We start from the raw sequence: 26,112 nt of genomic DNA, 5'->3' as shown, positions 1-26,112 counted from the left end.
AGTTTGCTTATTGGCCTAGATGAAACTCAGTACTAAAATATTTTAGGATGAAAAATGTCATCATTTAAATGCTATGAGCAGATTTTGTCTAGCAAGAAATGAATCTTCCTAAGTCCTTTAGGGGGTAAACTGCATCCTTGTTTTGGGAAGCCATGAGGTTGGACAAATGAAAACAATGATTTATCCAAACTTCTCCAAGGGAAAAAGTCAGAAACCAATCCACAAAACTACAACTATCTTATATTTGATAAAGGGGCTAAAAGCATGCAATGGAGGAAGGATAGCATCTTCAACAAATGGTGCTGGGAAAACTGGAAATCCATATACATCAAAATGAAACTGAATCCCTTTCTCTCGCCATGCACAAAAGTTAACTCAAAATGGATCAAGGAGCTTGATATCAAATCAGAGACACGGCATCTGATAGAAGAAAAAGTTGGCTACGATCTACATACTGTGGGGTCGGGCTCCAAATTCCTCAATAGGACACCCATAGCACAAGAGTTAATAACTAGAATCAACAAATGGGACTAACTCAAACTAAAAAGTTTTTTCTCAGCAAAAGAAACAATAAGAGAGGTAAATAGGGAGCCTACATCCTGGGAACAAATCTTTACTCCTCACACTTCAGATAGAGCCCTAATATCCAGAGTATACAAAGAACTCAAAAAATTAGACAATAAGATAACAAATAACCCAATCAAAAAATGGGCCAAGGACCTGAACAGACACTTCTCAGAGGAGGACATACAATCAATCAACAAGTACATGAAAAAATGCTCACCATCGCTAGCAGTCAGAGAAATGCAAATCAAAACCACCCTAAGATACCATCTCACTCCAGTAAGATTGGCAGCCACTATGAAGTCAAACAACAACAAGTGCTGGCGAGGATGTGGGGAAAAGGGTACACTTGCTCATTGTTGGTGGGACTGCAAATTGGTGCAGCCAATTTGGAAAGCAGTATGGAGATTTCTTGGAAAGCTGGGAATGGAACCACCATTTGACCCAGCTATTCCCCTTCTTGGTCTATTCCCTAAAGACCTAAAAAGAGCATGCTACAGGGACACTGCTACATCGATGTTCATAGCAGCACAATTCACAACAGCAAGACTGTGGAACCAACCTAGATGCTCTTCAATAGATGAATGGATAAAAAAATGTGGCATTTATACACAATGGAGTATTACTCTGCATTAAAAAATGACAAAATCATAGAATTTGGAGGGAAATGGATGGCATTAGAGCAGATTATGCTAAGTGAAGCCAGCCAATCCCTAAAAAACAAATGCCAAATGTCTTCTTTGATATAAGGAGAGTAACTAAGAACAGAGTAGGGACGAAGAGCATGAGAAGAAGATTAACATTAAACAGGGATGAGAGGTGGGAGGGAAAGCGAGAGAGAAGGGAAATTGCATGGAAATGGAAGGAGACCCTCAGGGTTATACAAAATTTCATACAAGAGGAAGTGAGGGGAAAGGGAAAAATAATACAAGGGGGAGAAATGAATTACAGTAGAGGGGGTAGAGAGAGAAGAGGGAAGGGGATGGAAGGGGAGGGGGATTGTAGAGGATAGGAAAGGCAGCAGAATACAACAGACACTAGTATGGCAATATGTAAATCAATGGAAGTGTAACTGATGTGATTCTGCAATCTGTATACGGGGTAAAAATGGGAGTTCATAACCCACTTGAATCAAAGTGTGAAATATGATATGTCAAGAACTAAATAATGTTTGAAAAACCACCACCAACAAAAAAAGTCAGAAAGTTTTGAAACTAGAGCTGGATGTTTTTAGGTGGAGAAACTAAATGTTCTGTTTGGTAACAAACATAATGTGTACAGTTGCGTAGGAGTAAGGTTGAGAGGCAGAGAACATAACTGGAGTTGCAACAAATTTAGCTGATACTGTATCAGAACTTGATTTGTTTCTGAAGGATATGGGATTTCTTTATTGAGAAATGCTTGCTAATAATAATAGCAAGCAGATGTTACAAATTTACTTTGTGCCAAGGGTGCCAAGGTGCAGATAAATTCTCAGGAGGATTAACTCCTACAATCCTTATAATAACTTTATGATTTTTCAGATGAAGAAAAGAAGAATCAGAGAAGAGGCAGGGCCAAGATTTAAACACCAGGAGTTGAATTCCACAGCCTGTAATCTTAATTCCAACTATCAAAGATTTTGTTTTAGTTTTCTAAAAATCTCATCCTTTAAAATTTTATTTCAGAATATGTTTCATAATTACTATAGTAGTGTATGTTTATTCTTTGAGATTGCAAACTCAAAAAATTTTCTTGTAGGGATGTCAATATTTTGCTACTTTTAAAATACATTATCTTGCATTATTTGCATACTTCTCATATTCATAGGTCATATTTCTCTCAGGGAATCTGGAGCGTCCTTGAAGGAAAGAATTATGTTTTAAACTTCTACTCTATTTCCCACAGTAGGCCTAACTGTAGCATCCCTAAATACTCATTGAACTGAATTAAATGAGTACTCTGCCAACCTTACTCTTGAGCAAGGCAAAGTTGGTGAAAATTGTTAGAAATATAGTAGATTTCTAGAGCTTCAGGGGAAGGCTGAAATGGCTTCCAAGCTCCAAAAATAGAACAATACAACAATTTTAAAATAATTCTGCTGTACAAACATGAAAAATGTTACCTCAGGCCCCCAGAGGTGTTAGAAGTAGTGTTTAATTTAGGGTTTTCCTGTCTAGGGATCTCAAGTTGCACAAGGGTAGAGATCAGTGCTGTGGAGATAGTTATAACCCATGCTTTGGCTCCCTCTGCCGGCAGAATGTAAGAGGTTGCTTTTTTTCCTTGAAGAATTCTTGGTTCAGGTAGCATAGACTCTCTTGCTTAGAAAAGTCAAGCTCTTCTTTTATGAAATGGGAACTCAAAACCGACTTGATCTTTCTCCCTAGATGGCAACTAAAATGCATTTCCATTCTTTTAACATTCTAACATTGCTATCTCTAAAGCCACACTCATTATAAACCGGTTATTATCAGAGGACTACCTAATATTTGTGCTGCCGTGACTTTCCCAGTCTTCTAATTGTAAGGTTTAAAAAGCACAACCTGATTGCTCACAGGATGCTTCACAAAAGCCTGGTTTTTAACACATTCTCTGCTAACTCTGTATGTGTGTGTGTTTGTGTGTGTGTATTTTCCATGACATAGACCAGGGACTTTGATCTCAGCTAGTGCAAGAAATCAAATATCTAAAATTCTTTGTTTGATTCATGAAGTGGAATTAGGCACATGCACATTTTCCCTTGGCATGTAGTTTCCTTCCCAATTCCCCTTTCCAAGAATTTTTGTATGTGAGTCTGAATTGTTATTTAATCATGTTAATGATTTCTCAAAATTTGAGCTTTGACTCTAATGCCTCAAGCAGAATCCCTCTGTATGGTTTTCCCATAGGGACACTGGGCATCTCTTCCTCCTTTTGAGCTGTGAAAACCAGTTCCTGAGAACCAGGATCCTGAGATGTCACAAGAGCCTGGCATGTTGCAGAGTTCAATAAAGATTTGTTTAAATAAATATGACTTAGAGCAGAATTCTTTTTTAAGGGTCATTTTTTTTTGCCCATGTGAGAATTCCTCCAGCGTGTAATGCAAAGAAATTCATTCTATTAATTTTACAGGAGCTTACCAATTTTATGCATACAATACTTGTCAAGAAACTGTTTACATCAGGGTGGAATGAAATAGGCCTGGCATCAGTTAGGGCTCTACCACTTAATGTTTGCAGAGGCAATTCACCATTATAGTATTCTTGCACGTTCTTGTGGGGTGTGCCAAGAATGCAAGACTGATCACTCTTTCCTTGGGTCATTTCTCAGGGTTGTGTTTGCAGTGAGCAATCTTGAAGGATGAGGTAATGTCTCCTGGTGGAACAAAGAACAGGCTTGCTTACTGCTCACCATAACATAGTGGGTCCCCAAGCTCAGCATTCCTCTCTTATAATGGAAACCATTTTGTGTGCAAACACGCAACGGGGGCCCATATGCTTTGTTCCTGTGAGAACCGGGGTTCAAAAAACCAACATAAAGATGCTGATGCTCTGGCTACTGCTTTTGCTGTACTTTCATCTCTGATCAACATGTGCTGTCAGCACCCACAAACTGTGAAAGCTAACACATTAGACCGCAAATAGAATAAAATTTGACTCTTCATAATTCTCCACACTCACTAGCTGGGTGTCCCTACGTGAGTCATTTAACTTCTTTTAACTGCAGTTTCTCTTCTTTATAAAGGGGTTTGATGGCAGTTGCCTCTCTAAAAATGTAAAGATCCCCACTACACTAGACTCCTGGGAATTCTCTTCCTCGCTTAGGTACACCGACAGAGACTGCTTATATGCCTGTTGACGCCGGGCGGGGTGGGGGTGGGGGAGCTCAGGAATACAGGGTGGGCCAGGGTTGATCCAGGTTTGGGAATAGAAGACTCAGACCAGCCTGCCGAGCGCGCCCCTCGGCAGCCCCGAGATTCCTACGTAGGCGGGGCCCGGAGAGAGGCACGCTGATTGGAGCAGGGGAGCCAGGGGTCTTGTCTGGCAGCGGCAGTTGCATAGCAACCTCAGTGCTTTTATTTAGATCACCTACTTTGAGTGGCTCCCGGGTCGTGCGGATGCGGATTAGTGGGGCACCGAAAGCCCGCTCCCTGCCCCCAGCCCAAGGTACCCCTGTCATTTTGTGACGATTGCGCCCTTCTGAGCAGCGGCGCCAGGCTCTCAGCGAATCTCCGCCGCCCGGGATCCCCGGGAAACCCCGCGAGCGCGCTCGGGAGCGCGCCCTCCGGCCGCACGCGCCAGCACACGCCTGCTCCCCGAGCTCCCACGCGCGCGACCGTACTCGGGCTGCCGCCCACTCAGCTGCGTGTCCCGGGTGCGAGAGCTCCGGGCGGCTGCGCGGCACTCTTGGAGGTAGCTGCTGGCGCTGGAATGAGCTTTCGGAGGATTCTCGGATGCTGCGGCGTGGGGCGCGTCGCCCCCCCTCAGTCCACCAGAGCCCGGATACCTCAGAAATTCGGCTGTGGGCCTGTGGGGAGCGAAATGCAACCCAAACCCCCTTTTTTCCGAACCCCGCGCAAAAAAAAAAAAAAAAAAAAAAAAAAAAACACGCATAAGCACGCACACAGACGTCGCTACGGTCCCTGCGCGCCTCGGCAAGTCCTGGCCGCTGGCGGCGAGGGAAGAGCCGGGGCCCGAGAGGGGTCGCTGCCTGCGCCTCACAGCCCGGGGGGCGGCCGCTGGGCATCACCGCTCCCAGGTGCGACGTAAGTGCCTGGCGTCACCGGCCCGACTCAACGGCCGGCCAGGGCCTGCCTCTCCGCGGCCCCGGCCGGGCTGGAGCGGCCGCGGGAGAGACCTGGTAGGTGGGGACGCTGGGGGCAAGAAGGGGGCCGGGAGGAAAGGGCGCGACCGAGATTTGTGCGGCTTGCCCGGGGCGGGCCGAGACTCGTTCAGGCTGCCCTCACCCCCACCCGTTAGGACCGGCGGACGGCGGCCGCCCTTCGCTTGCCCGGCTCGCCGTTCTCGCGACGGGCACCGGCCGAGAAAGCCGGGCGCCCAGGTTTGGGGCGGCTGTTCAAGCTGGCCGTAGTCTGGGTGCGGCAGTCCCGCTCCAGCGACACAGACGACCAAAAGGGGCAGTGGGGAGGGCGCGGGGCCGTCGCCTCTGGTTTAACAGCGCAGATGCGCGGAGACTCCAACAGGTGGCTCCGTGGCGCAATGGATAGCGCATTGGACTTCTAGAGGCTGAAGGCATTCAAAGGTTCCGGGTTCGAGTCCCGGCGGAGTCGTGGGTTTTTTTCCCCCCCGCCCACCATCCTTTCTTTTTTCCTAAACACCTTAATTTGCTTCCCAGACTCTGCTCTCTCCGCTCTGCGTGCGGTTCCTGCAGCCCTTTCGCCTTCAGCGGCTCGCGGGGTCGCGCGCTGGCACCGCTCTGCAGCCTCGGCCCGGCCCAGAGGCCAATCCAGGGCCCGGGGAGAGCGGCCCGGACAGCGGAGCCGGACAGCGGAGCGGAGGGAGGCCACAGCCAGGCGAGGCCTTCGGTCGTGGCGGACACCCCCGTGGCCGGAGCGCGACAGTAGCCAGGAGAGAGGGGCGAGAAAACCCGTCGTTGTGCGGTTTCTATCCCGCTCCGAGAGCTTCGAAATCCGCACGCCCCGGAATCCCGAGCGGGATCCTGTCAAAAACATAGATTTCTGGGCGCCCCTCTGGGACTCCAGTTGAGGGGAGCTGAGGCGGGGCTCCGGCACCCGCATTTTGGATGAAACCGCCCTCCCGCTCCGTGTTTGTAGCGTCCGCCCGTTTCCGAGGCCCACTGTGCCCCTCGGCTTCTCCGGGCAGGAATTACTACTACTCACTTGTACGGGTTTTTCGGACTTGAGCTTTGCCCAAGGTTAAGATTCCACCTCCCTAAAGGCGAATAAAACAAGGAACGAATGGAGATTTGAAAACTCATTACCACAATGAAACAGGCTATTCATGCAAAAGATTTAAAAAAATCCAAAATTATCAAAGAGAGAAAAGGTACAGGGAGAAGTAAACATCTTTGTTATTCCTACATCCAACCTTGCTGCACGAGCCGTTAGTAATAACGTTTTCTTGGAAGTAGATCCGTATGTATTTCAGGGACATGTCCGCTCTTTTTGTATGTATGGTCATTCTGTTGGTTGTTATTGATATATGTGACATGCGTCCTTAAAGCATTTAATAGTAGACTATACTTATTTCACTTAATACATGTAGGGCTGCCTTGTTCTTTGTGCATCATAAAGATTTAAGTCATTAATACTTGAATATTTAGGTGTCGGTTATTTTCCTATTGTATACAATGCTTCAGTGAACATCCTTATTTAATTGTAAACAAGTGCAAGAATGTCTTTAGGATAGGTTCCTAGGAAGCTGAATTGTTGGCCCAAAGATTTGTTCTGCATTTGCAGTCGGTGTATTCCTTAATAGTTATTGGCACATTGCCCTCATAGAGATTATACCCATTTTTCTCCCAGCAATGCTAAGTGAGAATGCCTGTTTCCCCCGCACACCATGTTATCAAACAGGCGAAAAATGGTTTCTAGTTGTAGTTTTAACTCAGGTCTTTTGTTATGCTTAAACTAAGCATCTTTTCATACAAGGATAATTTGTGTTTTCTGTTCTTGAGATGTGCCTTTTTTTTTTTTTTTTTTTGGTACCAGGGATTGAACCAGGCGTGCTTAACCTCTGAGCCATGTCACCAACCCCCCCTTTAAAAAAAATTTTTTTTTTAAACAGGGTCTCCATAAGTTACCGAGGCTGGCTTTGAATTTGTAATCCTCCTACCTCAGTCTTCTGAGCCTGGGATTACAGGCATGCACCACCATACCTGGCAAGAAAGTAATTTTTTAAATTACTTTGTAGGAGTTCTTTACACATTAAGGAAAAGAGCCCTTTGTGGTATGTTCCAGTATTTCTTTTCATCTACTGATTTTGCTTCTGATATTTATCTTGTTTATCTGTCTTGCAGAAATGTATATATTTGAATTTATTAGTCTTTTCCGACGTCTATATTTGAAGGTCATACTACACTCAGATTATTAAATGCTGTCCTTTTAATGGTTTTATTTTTATGGTTTTTTTTTAGATGTTGATGGACCTTTATTTTATTTATTTATATGTGGTGCTGAAAATTGAACCCAGTGCCTCACACATGCTAGGGAAGTGTTCTACCACTGAGCTACAGCCCCAGCCCTGTTTTTATGTTTTGTTTTTAAATATTTGCTTAATCCAGTATTTTTCTGTAAAGGGTGAAGTGGGAGTTTTGTTCCAGATAATCACTGATGATGAACCCTCCTCCTTTATTACATCAATTTTATTTTTTCCAGTACTGGGGTTAGAACTCAGGGATACTCTATCAGTGAGCTATATCCCCATCCCTTTTTAGTTTTGACTTTGAGATAGGGTCTTGCTAATGTCTTGCTGAGGCTGGCCTCAAATTTGGGGTCCTCAGCCTTCCTAGTCACTGGAATTATAGATGTCTGCCACTGTGGCAGGCTCTAACTAATTCAAAATACCACTTTCATTATTTTTCTAAATTCCCACATGAATTTGGGCTTTTGGATTATTTCACTGATCTAAATTTTTAAATTCACTTTAAAATCTAGTAGAATCAGTCCTCTCTTATCCCCTTTAAAAAAGATCTTTCTGTCTAGTTTTATTTAGAATAATTGTAATACTTAATATAAAGTAATTGTTCAAGGATACATAGCTGATAAGCTATAAGCCTGAATGGGAACCCAGGACACCAAGGTCTATAGGTAAACCCTCAATTCTGTGTTATTTTTCTCACATGAGCTTTAATTATAGTGAGTAGGAGATATTATTGTTGAAGTCATACTGTGCATCAATATAAGGAGAATTGAACTAATTAGGATGTTGAATCTTTGTCTGTAAGAACTTTGGGAGGGAGAAAAGTATGCCATTTTATTTATTCAGCCCTCCTGGGCACTTTAGTGTCAGTTTTCCTTCATCTAGTTCTTGACTTTTTTTGGTTAACTGTACTCTTATCCTTTTTTGTTTGTTTGTTTTGATAATGGAGATTGAATCCAGAAGTACTTTTCCACTGAGCTACATCCCCCAGCCACCACCCTAGTCCTATATTTCTTGAGACAGGGTCTTGATATGTTATCCAGGCCTCAAATATGGGATCCTTTTGCTTCAACCTCCTGAGTTGCTGGGATTACAAGCGTGTGCCACTAAACCCAATTTAGTTTATAGCTTTTGTTGGGATATTTTCTTTCATTATATTCTTTAACAGGTTGTTGTTTTTATATATAAGAAAACATTTGGTGTTTTAAAAAATAATTTTATATTCAATCATCTTATTGGATTATTTTATTACTATTTAAAATAGTTTTTCATTTCAAACCATGATGTGATACCACTTCACACCCACTAGGATGGTTATATTAAGAAAGACAAATGGCAGTTATTAAGAATATAAGCAACAATAATTGGTGGTGAGGATGTGGGAAAGTTACACTCTTACATTGCTGGTGGGACTGCAAATTGGTACACCCAATCTGGAAAGCAGTATGGAGATTCCTTAGAAGACTTGGAACGGCATCTGACTAAGCTATCCCACTACTCCGTTTATACCCCAAGGACTTAAAAACAGCATACTACAGTGAGGCAGCCACATCAATGTTCATAGCAGTACAACTCACAATAGATAAACTGTGGAACCAATCTAGATGCCCTTCAATAGATGGATGGATAAGGAAACTGTGGTATCTATACACAAGGAATATTACTCAGCATTAAAAAAGAATAAAATCATGGCATTTGCAGGTAAATGGATGAAGTTGGAGAATATAATGCTAAGAGAAGTTAGCCAATCCCAAAAACCTAGAGGCCAAATGTTTCCTCTGATAAGTGGATGCTGATCCATAATGGGGGTGGGAGGAGGAGCTTGGGATGAATGAAGGAACTCTGGATAGGGCAAAGCAGAGGGAGAGGAAGAGAGGGGGCAGAGGGATAGGAGAGATGGTGGAATGAGATGGACATCATTACCCTAGGTACATGTATGATGACACAAATGGTATGTGTACATTGTGTACAACCAGAGAAATGAAAAATTGTGCTCTATTTGTGTACTATGAATTGAAATGCATTCCACTGTCATATATAACAAACCAGAACAAATAAGTAAATTCATTAAAAAAAGAAAGATTATACAAATCTTGAGAAGCATTGAAACCCTTATATATCGCTAGTGGATATGTAAAATGATGCAGTCTATTTTTAAACAGTTTGGTAATTCCTCAAAAAGTTAAACATTACAGTTACCTTGTTATTGTGTCAATCCATTCCTAAGTATATACCCAATAGAATTTAAAACATATGTCCACACAAAAATTTGCACAGGAATGTCATTAGTAGCATTGTTTTTAATAGCCAGGAATAGAAATAACCCAATGTCCACCAGCTGATCAATGGATGAACAAGATGTAGTGTATCTTTCTGGTGGAATATTATTCTGCAATCAAAAGGAATGAAGTGCTGATTCATGTTACATAAACCTTGAAAACATTATACTAAGTAAAAGAATCTAGTCACAAATGACCACATATTATATGATTCCTTTTTAATGAAATGTCCAAATTAGGCAAATTCATAGGAGTTAGTCATCACCAGGGCTTGGGGTGGGGAAACGTGAAGTGACCAATAATGTATATGGGGTTTAATTTTGGGGTCATGAGAATGTTCTGGAAATAGTTTGGTAGTTGCATAATTTAGAATATATGAAAATTCACTGAATTGTACACTTCTTAAAGGTATGAATTTTATGGTGAATTATATCTTTATTTAAAAAATGAAAAAAATAGTTTTTCAGTTGACTAATTTGTTTTCTGGAAATATTCTATCCACAAATTACGATGGTTTTATTTTCTCCTTTCTAAGTTTTATGCCTCACATTGTTTCTCTTATAATAGAATCAGCTGGTGTGTCCATACAGTGTTAAGTAATTATTTATGATAACGTTGATAATGAACTTCCTTGACATGCTTCTGCTCATTAAAGGAATGCTTTTCCAGTAAACATGATGCTGGCTTCTGAGATTGGTGTGCAAGTGCAAACACACATGCACTCACATACGCATAGATTTTATCACATTAGTAAGATCCCATTGGTATTTCTCTGCATTCCTGAAACAATTTTTAGTTATTTTTTTTGTACTAGAAAATGCAGGCAGTGTTTCCACAAAAATAACTGTACAGTGATTTGAAGTACAATAAATGAGGGCAATGCATGGCCTTCCAATAAAAGATATTTGAAGACAGAGAGAGAGAGAGAGAGAGAGAGAGAGAGAGAGAGAGAGAGAGAGAGAGATATCCCCCACTGGATTTGGTGGTGCACACTTGTAATCCCAGTGACTCTGGAGGCTGAGACAGGAGGATCACAAGTTCAAGGCCAGCCTCAGCAATTCAGTGAGTCACTAAGCAACTTATGGAGACCCTGTCTCAAAATAAAAAATAAAAAGGGATGGGGATGTGGCTCAGTATTAAGTGACCTTAGGTTCAGTTCCTAGTACCAAAAAAAAAAAAAAAAAAAAAAAAAGAAAATCCCTGTTAATCTTTGGAACTAATCTGTGTCATTTATTATGATTTTTTCAAATACTCAGCTCTTTTTATAGATCTGAAATGAATCCCCCATGGTTGTGGTACATATATATTTTTAATATTTTAATGTTTGCAATTGCTATATATTTAGAAAGATTGGCATTTAATTATCTGCCATACAACAGCAAAATGCAGCACTGTTTGTAATGGCTTCAAACTGGAAATGACCTAGCTATCAGTGGTGGTCTTTTTGAAGAAACTATGGTAGACTGATGAAAAAATGACCTTGAAAAAATGAATTTATAGGTTGCTATGGAAAAATTATTCAGGATTATATTTAAAAAGCTGATGTGAAAATGAGTATTTTTACTAAGTCTCCATTTATGTCAAACAATGCTGATAATAACACTAGTATGTTTATGAATTTATGTTTGTGTGTGCATGGAAGATCTGGAGGGATATAGTGGTTACTTTAGAGCACTAAGTCAGGAGGGGACAGTAGTATGAAAGAAGTCCGTCTTTTTTTTTTTTTTTTTCCCCTGGTACCAGGGGCACTTAACCACTGACCCATATATACTCAGTCCTTTTTTATATTTTATTTGAGATAGGGTCTCGCTAAGTTGTACAGGGCCTTGTTAAATTGCTGAGGTTGGCTTTGAACTCATGCTTCTCCTGCCTCAGACTCCAGAGCCACTGGGATTATAGGCATGTGCCACTGTACCTGGCATGGGACCACCTTTTTCATTGTAGACTTGGGTATAATGTTTGAGGCTTTTTCATAATGTCCCCTTTTTTATCCTTGTAGTATAAAAATTAATTTTAAAAAAGAGTTAAAACAATCCTGATGATGATGAAGGAAAAAAGCATGTGTCTATTTCTAGATCATTTTCAAGTCCGTTAAACATCTATCTATAGGAGCTCCTCCTATTACGGATGGAAAAACAAAATGTCTCTTTAGATTGATTCCAGCAGAGACCATATTCTGAAGGTCTTACGCACCATCTTAAGAGTGTGGTCTTTACCTAGAGGCAGTGGGAAACCACTGAGATGCTTTTAGCTGGAATCCAGTATGATTAGATGTGTGTTTTGTATCATCCCTCTGGCTGCAGTATAGATTATGGGCCCCAGAATAGTATAAGACTGGAGTCCTGGAGACCAGTTGAGGGGCCATGGTAGCCAACGAGGAGGGAAAATGAAGGCTGGAAGTAGGGAGGTGGCCTGGGGACAAAGCTGAGTGTACAAACCAGAGCTGTTTTTCAAGGGAGTCCAAATTAATGGGCCTGGATGAATTAATGGATAAAAAGGAGAGAATGGAAGTAGTTAGAATCTACCAGTTCTTCAGCAGATGAATGTCCTGAAATAATCAATGGGAGAACAAAGAAGTGGGTTTGAGAAGAAAATTAGTTCAGATTCGCATGTGATGAGTTTTTCGGTCTGCATGAAACACCCTAGAGATGTACAGTTGGCAGCTGGATATAATACAATACCAAGCACAGAGCAGGCTCTCAAAACGTGTTTACAGAATGAAAGAATGCAGGAAGGAAAGAATTTAAGGAAGGTAAATGTGGAGAGAAGAAAAACATAAGGGAGCTCAGGAAATAGGTCTAGGGTTGGAATTAAACTTGATTGTCCTCCTTTCCATCAGCACACCCTACTGGAGCATACCTTTATACTCTTTATAATGCTTTTATTAGACTTTGTTATTCATTAAGCTAACATTTCTAGTACGTGAACCCAGTTTAGTGACAAGCCAAAGTCACTAAAACCTGTTTCTTTGCTTAAAAAGTGAAAAATAAAATTAATTCATTATTCAAATACAGATGATTTGACATGATTTTTTTGACATTATCATGGTGAGAAAGTAGTTTGCATCCAGTGGAAACCATACTTTGAATTTTGATCTTTTCCTGGGCTAGTGATACTCTCTAGATGCTAGGCAACGGTAGTGAGCCACCACTCCCAGTCAGCCATGTACTCACAAGAGTAAACAACTGGTAAGTCTAGTGTCCTGTTGCCAGCATCTTTTGGATTCAAGATAGTCAGCAAATTATGAGGTATTCTATATTCCATTATAAAATAGTCTTTCTACTAAATGACTTTGCTTAATAGCAGGCTGAGTATTCTGAGTACACTTACAGTAAGCTATTGTTATGCTTGGTATATAAGACATATTAAATGCATTTTCAGTTTATATTTTCAACTTAAAATGGGTTTGTAAGGACATAATCCCATCGTAAATTGAGGTATGCAGATTATTTGTAGAACAGGAATCTTTTTTGTTGTTATTGTTGAACCTAGTGGCACTTAACCACTAAGCCACATCCCAGGACATTTTTTTTTTTTGTTGTTGTTATTTTATTTAGAGACAGGGTCTTGCTGAGTTACTTAGGGCCTCTCTAAATTGCTGAGACTGGCTTTGGACTTGCAATCGTTCTGCCTCAGCTTCCAAAGCTTCTGGGATTATAGGCATAAACCACTGCACACAGCATAGACCAGGATCTTAAGAGAAAGTACCCTTTTTAGTCTCTTTTTCTGACCTTAACAAACAATGATATTTTTAGATACCATTCTTTACTTTGCTCTGAAGATTTAAAATAAATTTATGAAGCTCACATTTGACATGAAAAAGCTACATATACAAATTAAAATTTATAGTTTTAATTCCTTATAATAATTTTTTTCAGTGCTGAGGATCAAAACCCAGAGTCTCATACATGATATATATATATAAATATATGTATGTATATATAGATAGATGCAAAATTACATAGTAATTATAGTATTATTTATACATCTTTGATCTCTTTAAAGTTTTGAACATATTAGCAAACTTTGTACTTCCTAAATATCTGTAATTTTCTTTAAATAACCAAGCACTGAAAACTTAATAAAAAATGTTAATTATCTTACAATGGATGAGGTTCTTTTCCCCTTCAGCAGTCTAAGCCTGGATGGATCTTTTGTAGCCATACCTATTTTTATTTCAAGGGACATGTGATGGATTCTCTGTTAACCAGCTTTATTTCCAAACAAAAATCCCTAAATAGAGCCAGTCTATATAAATATGATGGTTACATGATGGTGTTAGTTTTTAAAACACATTTAACAAATAAAGAGGTGACATAAAAGATTGTGGTACAGTTGGTGAGTCTTAATTGCGGAATTTCTTCTTCTTACGGAACTTTTTTCCTGCTGCATTTGCTGCTTTTTCAGCCATGATCTCTGAGTACTTCCTTCGGTTATATCTGGAAAGAAAAAACAAACCCAGGTTTTCTAAAGAATAACACATCAGATATTAGTAGTTAATATAACATTTTGTAAGGGGTTTCAAATCTCAAGATTTTTTGCACTTTTCCTGTTTATCAGTAAGTTGCCATCACATGTCACGAGCCACACTGAGAACTAAGGATAGAGCAGTGGACAGACAGCTATAGCCTCTGCCCTCACACAACTTGCTAAAGACCCATGACAATGTTAAACACAGGACATAAATGGAGATAAAAATGCAAAAAGAACAAGTAAAACAAAAGTTTACACTTATCTGAAAAAACAAATATGACTGGTACATATTTCCTAGAACTTTAGAAAACATACTAATGGTTTTCAAAGTGTGATCTGAAGACCCCTTCAACAGATCCATTCAGTAAAGACTATTTTTTACAAGAATACTAAGGCAGTAATTGTCCTTTGCCCTCATTCTCTCCTCAGTATACAGTAGAGTTTCCTAGATGCTACATGATGTGTGGTATCTGCAGAAACAGATGTGAGGCTCTGTCTTTTTTGTTTTGAGTACCAGGGATCAAACCCGGGGGGGGGGGGGGGGCACTTAACCACTGAGCCACATCCCCAGTCCTTTTTTATTTTGAGACGGGGTCTAAGTTACTTAGGGCCTTGCTAAGTTGCTGAGTCTGGCCTTGAACTTGTGATCCTCCTCCCTCAGCCTCCCAAGTCCCTGGGGTTATAGGGATATGATACCATGCTTGGTTTCTGATTGTCTTTAATTATGCCAGACATTAAAGAGATATGCACTAAATTGCTTTTGTTATTTTCATGAAAGTATATATTCATGTTTATATATGAGGGTTATTTTAAATGAGTTAATATTTTATAATTAACTGAAATTTTATAGATTTCTGCATATTTTAAAGAAATGCATAGATGTTACAAGATGAAATATAAAAATTCATTACCTTCTGAATTCAGAATCAGCCAGCAGTTCTTCCACAATAGTTCTTTTCCTTTGCTTCTTGGGAATTCGTGAATGGTAGAAATCAGCTGGATTGTCAACAATGGTTCCAACCTATGAACAATTGAATGAAATAAGTCATACAAAACCTGATTAAGTCATACAATGCCTAAATGCCACTGTTTATTCCATATTTCAGTGTAGTTTGAACAAAGTATATTTACAAAAAGGAGTGTAAATCACGAGCTTATCTTATAACAGTATTAAAGTTTGTCTTGACTTTTTTTTAAGCTAAAATAAATCACCTATGAGCACAGTGATGTTACTAATGACAGAGTAAATAGTAGATCCAAAATTTCTTTTATATACATAGTACTAACAGTACAGTTAAATTCACAATGAATGATAAAAGGAGAAAAGTAGAAGTTAATAAACTGCTCGTTTTCCAATTCAAATACAAGTTCCATATACAGACCTACCTGATCTCCTAGACTATCATAAATACTGCCTTAGTAACTGCTCTGCATTTGTTCATTCAACTGACTAAAATTACAGAATGCCTACTGTGTGCCAGGCACTGTGATAGGTTGAGGAAACAAAGAAAAACATTTAGTCCTTAGCAAGGTTCCAGTTTTAAAGAATATCAAAACAGAAAACTGAAGAATTAAAGCATAACATAATAGACACTGAACAAAATATTACAGAAGCTTTGAACACTGACAAATTCTGACCAAAAGGAAGAAAAGAAGACAAAAGGATGTAATTTTAGCTTGGATTTATATAGGTAGAATTAAATACTGGTATGTACACATTCTGAGAAAGGGACTGAGTAGCTGAGCTTGTATGAGCTTAAGAGGGCTATGACAAAAAGAAGAGTTGGTTTACTGGTTTGAGTGCAGATTATAAAGAACCAAATAAAAGGGTCACAAAAACTTCTTAGCAGAGTTGTAAAATGAACAAAATTTTTTTTTGTTGTTGTACTGGGGAAGGAACCCAGGAGTGCTCTACCATTGAGCTATATCCCCAACCCTTTTTACTGACTCAAGGTCTTGCTAAGTTGCACAGGCTGGCTTTGATCTTGCAATCCTTCTGCTTCAGCCTACCAAGTTGCTGGGATTACAGGTATGTGCCAAGCTTAAAGAATACATGTATAACTGGCTACATTTGGAAGATGGATTGTAAGATAGAGCAAAACTTGGGAGACCAAAGACTATTATATAATCCTGATGAGTGACAAAAAGTAATCAAGAATGAAAACTTTAAGGATAAATCAATTGGAGTTTCATCTGAGAATGCTTTGAAAACCAAATTTTTAATGACTTTTCAGAATTTGCTGGGGGAATTTGCTCCGTCATGCATGGTCTCTTGCTCTTAGGCTAGCATTCTTTTTACACTTACGTTAACCCTTAAATTTAGTAAGTTCCATTTAGAAAGTTAACCTGGAAATCCACCTATCATATTTAACAACGTCTCTCTACCTGGGAACCCAATACAAGATGGTTGTTATCTGAATTATGTTTAGGACATTATCTGGCCTAAGCAGATATGGTCCAAATGTCAGATATACACATTACAAACATTCGTCTGTTTTAGGAGTGAAAAGATGACTATACTATCCAAACTAAAATCTATGGACTATACCAGTATTCTGTTTGTTCATACCTGGAAATACTTAGGGAAGCCATCTCTATCATTTTTCTTGTAGAATCTTTTTGGGTCCATGCTTGCTCTCATCTTCAGTGCTCTGAGATCATTTTTCAGTTCATCTGTCAATTCTGGAGCTTTCATACCAAACCAGCCATCACCTGCTGTTTTTTGTCGCTCTTTCTAAAGTTGAAATTTCAAAAATAAACATCATAACTTTAAATAAAACTATGAGTATGTTCATTTCCCCTAAAATTATACAAATAGAAAACTTTGTGAATAGAAAAGTTTCTTTATAGAAAGCATTCATCTCCAGAATCACCTTCATAAAAGGAATTAAGTAAAATCAGAAAGAGAGACTTCTTCTTTTTTTTTTTTTTTTTTTTTTTTTTAGGAAATCAGGCATTGCATTACCAGAGTCAGAAATGAATCCTCCTTAAAATCTATTTTTTATCTCAGCAAGTAACTGATGACTTGCTGGGAGAATCACACACCTTCAATTTTTTTTTTTTTAAAAGAGAGAGAGAGGTTTTTAATATTTATTTTTTTTAGTTTTTGGTGAACACAACATTGTTATTTTTATGTGGTGCTGAGGATCGAACCCAGCGCCCTGCACATGCCAGGCGAGTGTGTTACTGCTTGAGCCACATCCCCAGCCCCCACACCTTCAATTTTTACTTAAAATAATCCTTGTAAGTGACAATACATAAAAACATTTTCATGTCTGGAGCTTATGTGTAAATGTTGATCCTTCCCCACTTTTTGGGGAAATACAGGGGATTATACCCAGGGTCAAGCACTGAGCTAGATCCCCAGCACTTTTTATTTTCAGACAGGGTCTCACTAAGTTGCTCAGGCTAGCCTCAAACTTGGAGTTTTCCGCTCAGCCTCCCAAATAGCTGGATTACAGGCAGATGCCATCGTAACCAAATGTTAACATCAGTTACCTACGTGTCTCAGAGAGCCACTCACTGCAAACTAGTCCAGAAATTTGTATGATTTCTAAAATAAAAGAAAAATTCTATTCTTTTGAAAATTCCTAGTAATTAATCAGTTTTGTTTCATTCATACAACAAATATTCATATGGTGCCTATAATCTGTCAAGGTACCCCATATTAGTGACATTACTGGTGTCCCATCCTCAAAGTTCCCTAGGGAACTTTTATGCTTATTAGTTTCCTTTAAAAGTGCAACAGAGAGCTTCTAGCCTTTGGTAAAACAGTTTCTAAAAACTACGAGAAGCTGAGTGCACTGGCACACGTCTGTAATCCTAGTGACTCGGGAGGCTGAGGCAGGAGGATCTCAAGCTCAAATTCAGCCTCAGAAACTTAGCGAGACCCTGTCACTAATAAAATATGGAAAAGGGCTGTGGCTTGGTGATTATTAAGTACCCTTGGGTTCAAACTTTGGTATCCCCCATCGCCACCCCCAAAAGCTAATAGATATAGACAGTGAACCTATATGTTGGCTACTACTGTCCTTAAGGTATATTTTTAAAAAGCTATATCTGTGTATACCATTGTAGCTGCAGAGATGTGTAAATTAATATTAAATGTGTCTATGAAATGTTATTTTATGGCCCTTAGATATCAAAATAATTTTAAAAAATACATATATACACATATACACCTAGGTTTAACTTTAATTGTACAAACATGTTATATAATCTGAAGGTACAAACACACAAACATTCTAAGTTAAAGTCACTGTACTTACCCTGCGTTTTTTCTGAAGTTGACGTTTTGATTCACTATATGGTGGGACACCATAGTTTTTTTCAAAATCAGGTGTAATGATGGCTTTCTGCAGAAGCTATAAAAATACAAAATTGTATTTTCACATAATTTTGCAACATTTTGAACTTATATTTTAAAATTTTGTGCCATCAAATTTGGTAATCTGTTCCTAAAAATCTGTATTTTTTGTTACTTGCTTAGGATAATTAAAATATTCTCATAAAACAATGTGATTAAAAAGAGCTACAGGGTAGTTAGTATGTTTCTTAGTGTAAGAAAGTAAAAGTGATCCTTAGCCCTCAAATTTTTTTTACAGGAATATAGCTCAAGCATTAATCTGGCAATGCCATTTGAAATTACTGATTAAGAAATTACTAATAGTCAATTACCTAATTTGGGTCCAGGCTTATAATTTTGGGCTGGTACGGTAGCATTCTAGGCTTTTCCATCATTCAGAAAGAAATTACAACAATTACTTAACAGCTAAGAGCTTGATATATGTTAAAGCCTATAATAGGGTCCAGGACAGTAGTTCTCAAATGGAGAAACTGGCAATGTTACATTTTTGGTAGTGAAGGGAGAGAGAATGCTACTAGCATCTAGTGGATAGAAGTCAGAGATGTGGCTAACAATCCTTCAATGCACAATAGATCATCCCACAACAAAGAATCATGCAGCTCAAAACAGCAACAGTGCTGAGATTAGGAAACCTTGCATAAACAAATCAGATTTGTACTGGGTGTTACAGATGCAAGAGGTAAAAATAAGGACTGGGGGAATCCAAGTATGTTTCCCATGGCTGTGAACTCTGTATTGGTTTAGAAAGAGCAGAAAATTTCAGTATTCTTCAATGGCAAAAACAAAGCATTTTGAAGGCTCTGAGAAACCTCTGAAAGACTTAGGCAAGAGAATACTTACTTAAGCAGATTTGTGATTTTACAAAGAGAAATCTAAAAGTTTTCAGGATGACTTAAAGAACAAAAAGAAAGCAAGACCAATAAGGAGATTGCTAGAGTATCTCAGGTGAGAAATAAAGGTCTGTACTACTTGTTGATGGGCTCAAAAAGAAGGAAGGCACCATTGCAAGGGCCTGGTGATTAAATGCAAAAGGGAAAGAGACTTTGGTGTCATTAATCAGCACACAGAATACAAAAGGAGAAGCTAGTTTAGGCCAGGAAGAGAAAGAGAAGAATTAGTGAAGTCAAGTCCTGAGTGCATTGAAATGAATAGATATCTACACTCAAAAGTCTGAAGTTAAAAGAAGCATCAAGGATAGAAAATACAGATTTAGAAGAAAGCAGTGCAAGTTGTTGGCCAAAGCTAAAGGTTTAGGTAAGATTATCTTAATAATAATTCCTTCTAAAATTGTATGTCTAATCTTTGTATGTAAATAAGCATTCCCCCTACCCGCAGCCCAAGGTGAGGGCAGCAGGCTAGGACAGTAGTTCTCAAATGGAGAAACTGGCAATTTTTAACATTTTTCCAGAACAGTTAAGAAATAAAAATATAACAAGAAACAAAACAAAACACTCTGGGATTATAACTGGTGGATGCAAGAAAAGAAATACTGATCTTAAATTTACTTTTCAAGCATCACCTTTTATAGGTGGGATTTTGTCTTAAAAAGAAATGACTCTTCTAGCAAGATGGGAAAATAGAACTGATTAGGCCAAAGTGGTTTTACCATGGGAAAATTGGTCTTTTACCAAGAACTAAGCATTTCTAGAAATGACACTTCTAAAACAAGGCAGACATTTCAAATAATTTACCTCATTTTTCTTCTTCTCCTTGATCTGTGTTAGGGTTCTCTTGTTAGACTGTAGTTTGTCTGCGTTGATATTAATATACACACCACCCAACTGCTTGATACTCAGACCAGGATCTATGCTGCTACTTGTCAATTTCAGACTGAAAGAGAAATGATCACTTAAAGATGAAGTAGTTACATTTTAAATCTAGTACATCCAATTCTAGGATGAACAATGCTTTTGGGAACACATCCAAACTTTTTCCCCAAATTTTTTAAAAAAAGTATTAGGCCATCAGTAGAGTGCAGCAGTATTGAAAGTTCAGGGCTAGCCCCAGCAACTTAGTGAGAATGTCTCAAAATATAAAGAGGCTGGGAATGTAGATCAGCTGTAAAGTGCCTCCGGGTTCGATCTCCTGTATGGAAGTGGGAGGAAAAAGGATTAGGCTATATAATATGCCAATATATTTCATAGAGATTAGATAAGGAAGAATTACAGAAAGAGGAGGAGGAAATATTCCTACCAATTCAGCTTAACTTCATATAAAGGCAAAGAGAGTTAGTTAATAAATGTACATATTGGGAAAAGGCCTTCTACTCTGAACTTCCAAGTTATAAAAACCTAGAATTCTTCCCTCAGTAACTAAAGGTATCTGGTACTGAGTATGAAATGGTAATAAACATCTATCTCACAAGAGCTTTTTAAAAGTTAAATGTCATGCCTCAAACCTACCAATTAGAATTTTCTGCATCTTGTCTGGGCTATATTTATATGAAGAGAATTTCTACTTTGTATGATCAGAGGGTTCTTATAGGTAAGTACACTTGGACTTAGAGAGTCATTTTCTTTCCTGATTATTCATATAAACTGAGTGTTCAAAACATAATCAGTCTGTGCTGGAAAGTGAAGTCATTCTATTGCAGTATCTTGGCAGCAATTCTCAACCCTGAATGTATATCAGAACTAATATGGGGGAAGACTGGTTTTTTAAAAAAACTAAACATGCCTAAGCCTGATGTCATAGCCTGACTTGGTTGGTTTATAGCAAAGCCTATGCATCTGTTAATATACATAGCCCTAGAAGGCTGCTGGCATTTCTAGTGGATAACACTACCACCAGCCTATGACCAGGAAAAAAAATAAGTTTAAAACAGGAATATAGAAACTAAAGAAATAACCCCAAACATTAGACCCTTTTAGTGGATAATGGATGGGACTAGAGATGATTATTTTTCTCATACTTTTCTATATTTTTCAATTTCTTTACAATGGACATGTAAGGAGAAAAAAGTAACTTTTTTTCTCCCCTTTATATTACTCACAAAATAAAATCACAGAAAAATCTTAACAGATGATTTCTAATATATCATCAAAAGGAACACTTAGTCACTGAGAAGTATGTCTGTCAAAGGTACTCACAAAGATGAGAGAAATGCTAGATAGAAGAGCACTTCCATAATGAACTAAAGGCAGTAATTTTCTCAATTTCATGTTTTCTAATATTGCATATTTTTATGGTAAATTAATCATCTGACAAATACATCAACATCTACTTTTAAAACATAAGGGTAAAAACTTACAGTTTAGATTTTGTATTATTCAGTAAGTCGTCTTCATCACTACACTCATCATCTTCATTTCTGTCATTATCTGATAGTTCTTCACTGTTTTCATCATCTTCCTCCTCCTCCTCTTTTTCTTCTTCAATGGCAACTTCACTTGCTTTGTCTTCCTCTTCCAAATAAAAATTTTTCTCAGCACTCAATCCAGGAGTTGTATCAATTACAAACAGTGCATTTTTGCATGATGTATTTCCAGAGTCTTCACTTAATGACTCATTTTGGCCACTATTTTCAACAAAACACAGAGTGTCCTCATCACTTTCATAGTTTTCAGATTGCTGGCTTTCATCACTGCTAAGAACTAATAAAACAGAATCACTCACCTCCTGAGAAGTGTTGAGTTCAGACTTGCAGAGTTTGGTATCACATTCTAGGTTTTCACTCATTTTGCTGTTGTCTTCACTGACATCTACTCTAGCAGACTCTTCATTATCATCACTGAACTTTGTTATGTCACTTGTTTTTATGGTACTGTTTATCTCTTCACTCCATCTGTTCACTTCCACAACTGCAAATGTTTTTGCTAATGATTTCATTATAGTCTCACAGTTCAGATCTGATTGTTCTGATGTGGTTTTCTTTTGGGGAGTTGAAAGTTTCTGGGACACTAATGGTTGAAGACTCCTGTCCTGAAGTTCAGAAGGACTCAGCTGAGAACCTTTCCCATTAATTTCTTTTCCCTCATCTATTATTTCATTGTCCTCTTTAAGAGATATTGTTTCTCTGAGAGATGCAACATTGGTATGTTTTTCCTCACTTACATTAAGATGTTGATGTTTTTGCATTGTTAGTACTTTGTCTGAATTTCTGTGGAATGGATCATCATTAAAGTCATCATAAATTTCATTATTACAGAAATTTGGTTTATTTGTCTGAGAAGGAAATCCTGCTGGTAACTGAGAATCCTGAATGGTATCTGCATCCTTTGAATTCACAGGTGTATCTATGATTTGGTTTTCATTTCCTGGTACAATCTTTGTATCCTTCTTCTCAGTTTCTAGCTTTAATTTCCTATACACATTTCTGGTTTTTCTCTTAGGTGTAATTTCAGAGATTGAACTGTAGGAACACGACTCAGTATTAGCTTTAGTTTCTGCATTTGATTGTTGGCTTAGATCTCTTACTTCAGATTTAGCCTTACTTCTGATTCTTCTTGTTACTTCTGTGGAAGTAACAACTCTAGAAACACCTGAAGCATGAGATTCTGCTTCAGAGACAACGTCTTCAGTAAGAGGCTCATTTATTGGAGTTATTGTCTGCCTTTTCCTAATAGGAGTCACTGGGGTGAGTGGAATTATGATCTGCCTTCTCCTAGTTATTCTTAGAATAGGCTCCTGGACCTCAGACACAGATGAATAATTTGACTCTTCTTCAGAGTTCTCTCCATCAGTAGATGGTTTAGTTATCTTTGCTTGTGAGTCTGCAGATCCACTCTTCCTCTTTTTGCTTTTAGAAGTTCTAGGGACTGAACTTTTTTCCCCAGCAGTTTGCAGTGATTCAGCAATACTTTGGCCATCAGATCCACATTCCTTCCTGTTTTCTGGAATCCCTTCAGCAGAACTCTGCAACCCAAAGAAAGTAAGTTATAATTTAGGCAGGGTTGGGACAAGGAGGGCACTATAAAAATCCAATAGGCGGCTGGGGCTGTAGCTTAGTGGTAAAGCGATTGACTCACATGTGTGCGATCCTCAACACCATAAAAAAATAGAGAGATACTGTGTGTTCATCTACAACTAAAAAAAAAAAAATATTTAAAAAAATCCAGTAGGCAAAATTATCACAAAAAGCAAAACCCATGATTTAAAAAAAAAAAAAAGCTAAATGCTAGATCTGACCCTTTATTTGCCTTATGTGCCTCACCTGGACCTGGATCTGACTTTGCAAAGAAAAAAAATAACCGAATAAAGAAAAAATTTTCTCCAAAGAAAAATAAGCATTTCGATCCATACATAAGGGACGAGAGCAAGTACTCTCAGCAAAAAAGGTATTTAGGTACACACTAGTGAACTAGTCGCTGCCCTTGCTTTGACAGACTAAAGAGAATTGCCGCTCAGTTCCCTTCGCTGCAGGAAACGAAGAATGTGGCAGAGGAGAGCCACCAGGCGGCGTCACCACAACCTCTACACGTCATTGGAGTTGTGTGATGGGCCATTGCCAGCCTCCCCAAGTGAAAACGATGTCCTTTTCTCCAGTCCCACTAAGTGATGTTCGCACACCGTGACTGAAATTAGTCTTCCTTGATACAGTGGCGTTAACAATCTTAAAAGGTTTAATCTCTGTGTCTGCATGAAGTCGCTGAACAACACAGGGGAAGTTAACTAACCTTTTCCTTAACTACTAAGAACTACCTTAAAAGACCGTGGTGAGGACTAACCAGTTCACATGACAGGGCAGGAGCAGAGCCTTGGTTTACCGCAGCACTGTGAAAGCTCGTGCCTTCTCCAGCGGCCCTTCGCGCCGCCCCACCTGCCTAAGCGCTACTCTGTGGAGCGGAGAGGAGAAACAGAGGAGACTTGGGATCTCCTACCTTCTGCTGGGAACTTTCAGGCGATGTATCTCGGATCCTGGCCCGAGAACGTGCAGACCTGGTGACCACCATTTTCTCGGCTCCCCGGCGTCCACCGCGGCTTGACTCCGCCCCTGCGGCCCGGAAACGCGTCAGAGAAGCGCCTCATTTGTTTTCCCAGATGATCCCGGAGCTCGCGAGATCTCTTACTTGGCCTTTGCCCCGGGCTCTGACCGGACTTTGGCCGGGTTCTGGCCGGGTTGGGATTTCCAAACTCGGATTTTAGTGTTCTCGTTACGGCCCCGGAAGACAGATCAGCCTTCTGCTGGCCGACTCCCCGAGGACGCGACATCTGCAATGACAAGAGGGCCTTTGTCTCCCTTTTTACAGGAACGAGTTGGAAGATCGCATCATTTACCTAATTTTCCATTCGTTCAGTAATTACAAAGGCCTTGATGTCACCAAGAGTGTGGCCAAAGGAAGATGTTTGCCTTATTTGTACTTTTTTTCAGTAATGTACTTTTGTGTTGTGATGTTAATTATAAATAAATAACGACATGGCTGGGACGAGGATGTCCCAGGAACTGGGAGACTGGTTAGGAAGCTATATAAAAAGTGATGTGGTGCTTCAGGATTGGGAATAAGCAGAAAATAATATGAAAGAAATTGTAAAGGAGAGGGATAAAAGTTTTTGTTGTCTTTTTCTTTTTCAGTGAAAGGTAGAGAATGACCAGAATTAAGGTTTTTGTTTGTCTTTCTTTTAATATTAAGAGTAGAGAACTAGAATTATGTTAGAGATGGTACAAAGGGATTGAGGAAGTAAACGGGAGTTATTGTTGTAGGGGAGAAAAGAATGCTTTATTAAAATCTATTCTCCGTGGTCCACTTCTTTATAATAGAAAACCACGGTTTCTTTAAAATTCACAGCACACACATTTCAGTGAATAATACATTGCCTCCTAGCTAAATTGCTCCCTTTCAGCCTCCCTTGAAGACAAGTATGCTAACCGAGTTTTGGTCAATATAAATATAAAAATATATAAATAAATATAAATATAAAAATATAAAATCTAGTTCTTTAGGGATAGTTTTAGAGGAGAACCTTCCTGACTTCTTATATTCCTTTAAAAAAAAAAATTCCTGGAGAGTTGTGTTCACTGGTTTTTATCTAGCAGCAATTCCATGCCCGGAGGACACAGCTGGGCTTCAGAGTTACTCTGAGTGAAAATGAAAAATCATGAGTTCCTGACAACTTGAGCCACCACATCAGCTCTCTCAACAGCTTACGTCTGGATTTCTTTCATGTAAAATAATTTGTCAATGTTCTGATTAATTTTTTATTGCAAGGCTTTGCAGCCAGTTTTAATTTTCTTCTTTCCTATAATTCCATACACATAAAATGAAATTTCCAACTTTTAAAAAAGTAACTAGAGGAAGGAAAGATTACTGCTTGGGAAGGAAATCCATATTTTCACCAGCAAGAGTATATATCCTGGGGCTGGGATTGTGGCTCAGTGGTAGGGTGCTTGCTTTAAAGTGTGAGGCACTGGGTT

General features: G+C 39.1%; 2 protein-coding genes across 2 annotated transcripts; both read right to left on the bottom strand.

Annotated features, from left to right (window-relative positions):
• Positions 1-4,407: 4,407 nt before the first annotated feature.
• On the bottom strand, positions 4,408-7,294 carry LOC308655504 (uncharacterized protein; the record flags this gene model as incomplete). Its single annotated transcript, XM_081305598.1, has 2 exons — positions 5,861-7,294; positions 4,408-5,049 (listed from the first exon to the last, which is right to left on the bottom strand). Exons 1-2 carry the CDS (start codon positions 6,278-6,280, stop codon positions 4,408-4,410), a joined length of 1,062 nt encoding a protein of 353 aa, XP_081161724.1. The 5' UTR covers positions 6,281-7,294.
• A 6,820-nt stretch (positions 7,295-14,114) lies between these two features.
• On the bottom strand, positions 14,115-24,926 carry DNTTIP2 (deoxynucleotidyltransferase terminal interacting protein 2). The gene is given in 8 exon segments (XM_081305330.1): positions 14,115-14,361; positions 15,307-15,416; positions 16,965-17,129; positions 18,664-18,759; positions 20,453-20,591; positions 22,012-23,615; positions 24,581-24,691; positions 24,693-24,926. Coding segments are annotated over 8 exon segments (2,538 nt in total). The 5' UTR covers positions 24,912-24,926; the 3' UTR covers positions 14,115-14,267.
• Positions 24,927-26,112: the final 1,186 nt, after the last annotated feature.

This window comes from Spermophilus citellus (assembly GCF_964194105.1).
Source record: "Spermophilus citellus genome assembly, chromosome: 9".
Taxonomy (NCBI): Eukaryota; Metazoa; Chordata; class Mammalia; order Rodentia; family Sciuridae; genus Spermophilus; species Spermophilus citellus.
The sequence above is the reverse complement of the archived record's forward strand: the minus strand, read 5'-3'. Positions and strand labels throughout refer to the sequence as shown.